This window comes from Naegleria gruberi (genome assembly GCF_000004985.1).
Source record: "Naegleria gruberi genomic scaffold NAEGRscaffold_196, whole genome shotgun sequence".
Classification (NCBI taxonomy): Eukaryota; Heterolobosea; class Eutetramitea; order Acrasida; family Naegleriidae; genus Naegleria; species Naegleria gruberi.
The window spans coordinates 1-3,952 of record NW_003163142.1 but is presented as its reverse complement, the minus strand read 5'-3'; the positions used below and the strand labels follow the sequence as shown (position 1 = coordinate 3,952).

Below are 3,952 nucleotides of genomic sequence, written 5' to 3'. Positions count from 1 at the left end.
CTTTTGCAAGTTTTGCATTCTAATGGCCAAGCCATTTCTATACAAGTGGAGGGAGAGTGTGTGTAAGCAGTGAACAACTTTCCAAACGTTTTTCAATTCCCACAAATCGGTAACCTCTGTTAAAGTTAATATTATCAAGAACAAGCAACAATAACATTATCATTCACCATCATCATAGGAGGAAGAACATTATTTTTGTGATGATTATTTTTTGTGATTTGATGAAAAAAGCGAGGGAAATCAGCAAGTAAGGAATAACAACAACAAATTATCATCATCATACGAGTTGAATAACAATATGAACATAATAGATTAGAATAAAAACTGTTACTATTATAACACATACCAAAAATATAGTGATCAGGGAAATTAACCTTCTTACATGCTTCAAAGAATTGGGAAATGTTATCAACAGCCATAAATTCCAAAACACTTCCTGACTTTGGAGTGTTAATCTTCTTAATTGCTGTTGGAGCAAAGATTTTACCCAACTTGGCCAAAGCAATACCATCTCTCAAGTTATCACCAAAGTTAGCAGTGCCTGGAGGCAGACTTTCTTGGATAAGTTCTTCAATCCAACGTTTGGCTTCTTCCTGACGAATAAGAAAGTCGTAGGCTTTCTTCTCCGCAATGGAGAGATCCATCTTGGTGACAGACATCTTACAAATCTATTATATATATTGTTGTAATGTGTTGTTGTTGAATGACGAGTGGTTAACTTGTCAATCTTTGTTTCTAATGTGGAAAATGTACAGCACAGGTTTTTGGGATGGGCAACAACCAACACCACAACAATTTTGTTTTTTTTTTGATGAGTTTTCTTGTTTGCTGTGAAACTTGATTGATGACAGGTTTTATGTCTCTTGAAGCATATCAATCAAGTGTTAGTTGACTAGCCACATATTGTAAGGTACTTGCCTGTGCCTACTATTTGGTAGACATCCGTCAGTGTTCATCAATAAATTGTCCAAGGATTTCGACCTATCAATTCTGGGAAGAGACACAAATTACTGTTACAAGTGGGGAGGAGGGGTAGAAATCTTACTTTTTATTTAGGGGTGTTGGCCAGAAAATTACGAAATAATTGGGGGGGTAAACAACATTATTTATTTAATTATTTCTTCTTTCGTGGTCTACCAGGCTTTCTCTTTACTGCTTCTTCAACTTGAGATTTCATTGGTTCTTTGAATTGTGATTTCTTTGGTCTACCACGTTTCTTTTTCTTTAATGGTTCCTCTTCTTGTTCCAATTCTTTCTCTTGTTCCAATTCCTTCTCTTGTTCTTGATCATAATCTGCTGATTGTTCCAATTCTTGTTCTTGATATTCTTCTTCATGTTCTTCTTCAACATCAATATACGATCTCTTCTTTGTTCTTCTCGGAAGAGTTTCTGTGACACATTGTGAAAATGCATGATTCAATGTTCGTCCAGGAATTGAAAAAATGTTTGGTTTGGTTTGTTTTTCATGTAACTCCAATGAATCATCTTCTATATTTGATAAAGTCTTTTCACAACATTTAGCATGAACTTCCAATTCTTTCTCACTATAATGAAATCTTTTACAATACTTGCAAATAAATTTGGTTCCATATTGTTGGTATGAAGGGAAATGTAAATTTAAGGCTATGGAATTATCTTTCAATCTATCTTCGAATAAACAATAATGAAGATTATCGTCGTTGGGATAGTCTTCATTGTTTTTTCTTTGGTTATTTTTGTCAGGGATGGGGTGAGGTATGAAGCCATTGTATTGTGCTAGCTGTTGGTAAAATGTTGTTGATGAATCTTCCTTTCTAATTACAAAAGTGTACAATCCATTACCATCTCTACTAAGGTAATGAATATCCTTAATTAATTTCTTGATCAAGCAATCCTCTTCTGTTTCCTTTCCCTCCAAAAAGGAAAAAATATTTTCCCAAGTTGGCCAAGAAGGCAGAGTGTTTGGAATTGAATTTTGGTTGGTGGGGACGTATGTGCAGTGGTATGATGGTATTTCATTAATAAGTAAACACAATTGCTTCAACACAACATTGTGATTCTTTTGTCTTTTTTGGGGCTCTTTGGACGATCCATATATCTCCTTATCTATATCGAATAAACCAGCAAGCTTCTTTGAGATTGGGAAATGGTCTTTCTCAACTGGATTCAAAGCAGATGCATGTGGACTATAGGAGCACTGAATTAATGAATCAAGATTGTATTTTTTGAAAATGTAATATGCTTCAGATTGAACTTTCCTGTTTCTTGGTTGCACTTTAGGCCCATTATCTGTGATCATAATAACGTTTCCGTGTAATAAATTACGGAGTTTTAGTTCTTCAAAAAACCATTCAAGGTCATCTAGATGCGAAAATCTATCATCATTACAACTACTGCGCAACCTTACAAGCACGCATTGTCTTTTCCAAGTAATGTTATTCCCTTCCTTAGAAACTCTTAATACTGACATTACATTCGGTGTAACACTATTTTCCTTAGTGTTGCCGAAGTTGTGGTCTGGAAGGGCTGGTAGTTTTGATCTTGTTAATGATGAGTCAACAGCAACAGCAGTAGATTTACTCACAGCAGGACCCTTAGTATAAATCTTTGCCTTTTGGTCAACGGATACCACTGTAACATCATCATCTAATTTGAAAGCAAGTTCACGAATATATTTCATCAACGCACACGCAATATGTTTGTCCTTGTGTTCAATCATTCTGTTGCTTCTGATTTTCATTACGCGAATAAAAGCATCCTTAGACTTCAACTTGAATGCTTTTGTTTTTCTTTTCCCCACAAAAAAACGTTTTAAAGTAGAAGGTGAGTACGTTATCCCAGTTTTGTTCTTAATAAGAGCAATTCCTTCTTTGATAACCTCAACACCATTGGCCAAGGTGTAGATATGGCCATCTCTTCGGCGAGGATGTGCTTCGCTGTAATCTGCTGGCAGGGTAGTTTTTAACAATTCTGCGATATTGCCAACCTTACTAGGCCTGCCTATTGTTTTGTGCTTGATAGCCACTGTTCTTCTTCTATATAATTTCATGTATAAAGCTCTGTCCTTATATTGATGAAGTTTTTGTTGTTTTTCAATCTTACTTCTACATAGTTTGCTGAGTTTGATTTCTGCCTCCTCTTTAATAGATTCCATTCCCACAACATCGACACAAGATTGATAGACTGTGTGGGCAACACTAATTTGTTTCGAAAGTTGTTCAATTTCACTAGCCAAACTCTCCTGCTTGGGACAATGGTGGGAAGGAGTTGTAGCATATTTGGCAATTTCACTGTCAAAAACACCTCTCCCTTCAAGTGAAAATTCAATTATTTGGAAATTATCAATAATAAACATTTGTTTATTATTGTCTTCCAAATTTTTGATCACGAAATGTAATATTTCATCATTTTTGCTCTTCAATTCCTTCCTATAAAAGCCAATTGCTTTCTCAAACAGAGCTTCCCTTCTGATATCTTTTTTGGTATTTGTGAGATGGAAATAGCAATAGGCATTCATGTATCGAAGGTAAGGTGTTTTATTGCTGTTATTGTGGAAACACTTCGAAGCTACTGCTTTTGTTTTGGTGTCGAGGGTTAGTTGCATTGAGGTTTTTTTTTTAATTATTTTTTTAATTTTTTTATTGAGCTTACAAAAAAGAAAAATCAAGCGAGCTGAAAGCGAAGCTTGATTTTTCTTAAAATTTTTAATAAAGTTACATTACATACGAGTGGGGTGGATAACATATTATTTTACATACGAGTGGGGTCAAAATGAAGTTGCGTAATTAATGTCTCTTCCCTCTTCACTGTTCAATTATAAGATATTTAAGCATGTCATGTTAACATTCTAAAATAGATTATTACGAAATTGAGTAAAATTCATCATCTTTGAAATTTTATTAACAAGATTCTTTGAGAAAATTTACAAATTAAAAAGAAAATCATCAGGAAAAAGGAATCAAAATTAGGGTTG

At 34.4% G+C, this 3,952-nt stretch overlaps 2 protein-coding genes across 2 annotated transcripts in view; both read right to left on the bottom strand.

Annotated features, from left to right (window-relative positions):
• The window catches only part of NAEGRDRAFT_76563 (calponin homology domain-containing protein), a gene marked incomplete at both ends in the record, with an annotated part of 2,455 nt that extends 1,811 nt beyond the window's left edge, over positions 1-644 (bottom strand). The window contains one exon of the mRNA XM_002668476.1: positions 347-644. Coding sequence (XP_002668522.1) covers positions 347-644 — 298 coding nt within the window. The remainder of the gene's footprint in view (positions 1-346) is intronic.
• A 470-nt stretch (positions 645-1,114) lies between these two features.
• NAEGRDRAFT_54748 (uncharacterized protein) lies at positions 1,115-3,583 on the bottom strand (the record flags this gene model as incomplete). The annotated part of the gene is made up of 1 exon (XM_002668475.1): positions 1,115-3,583. The coding sequence occupies one exon, from the start codon at positions 3,581-3,583 to the stop codon at positions 1,115-1,117; it is 2,469 nt and encodes an 822-aa protein (XP_002668521.1).
• Positions 3,584-3,952: the final 369 nt, after the last annotated feature.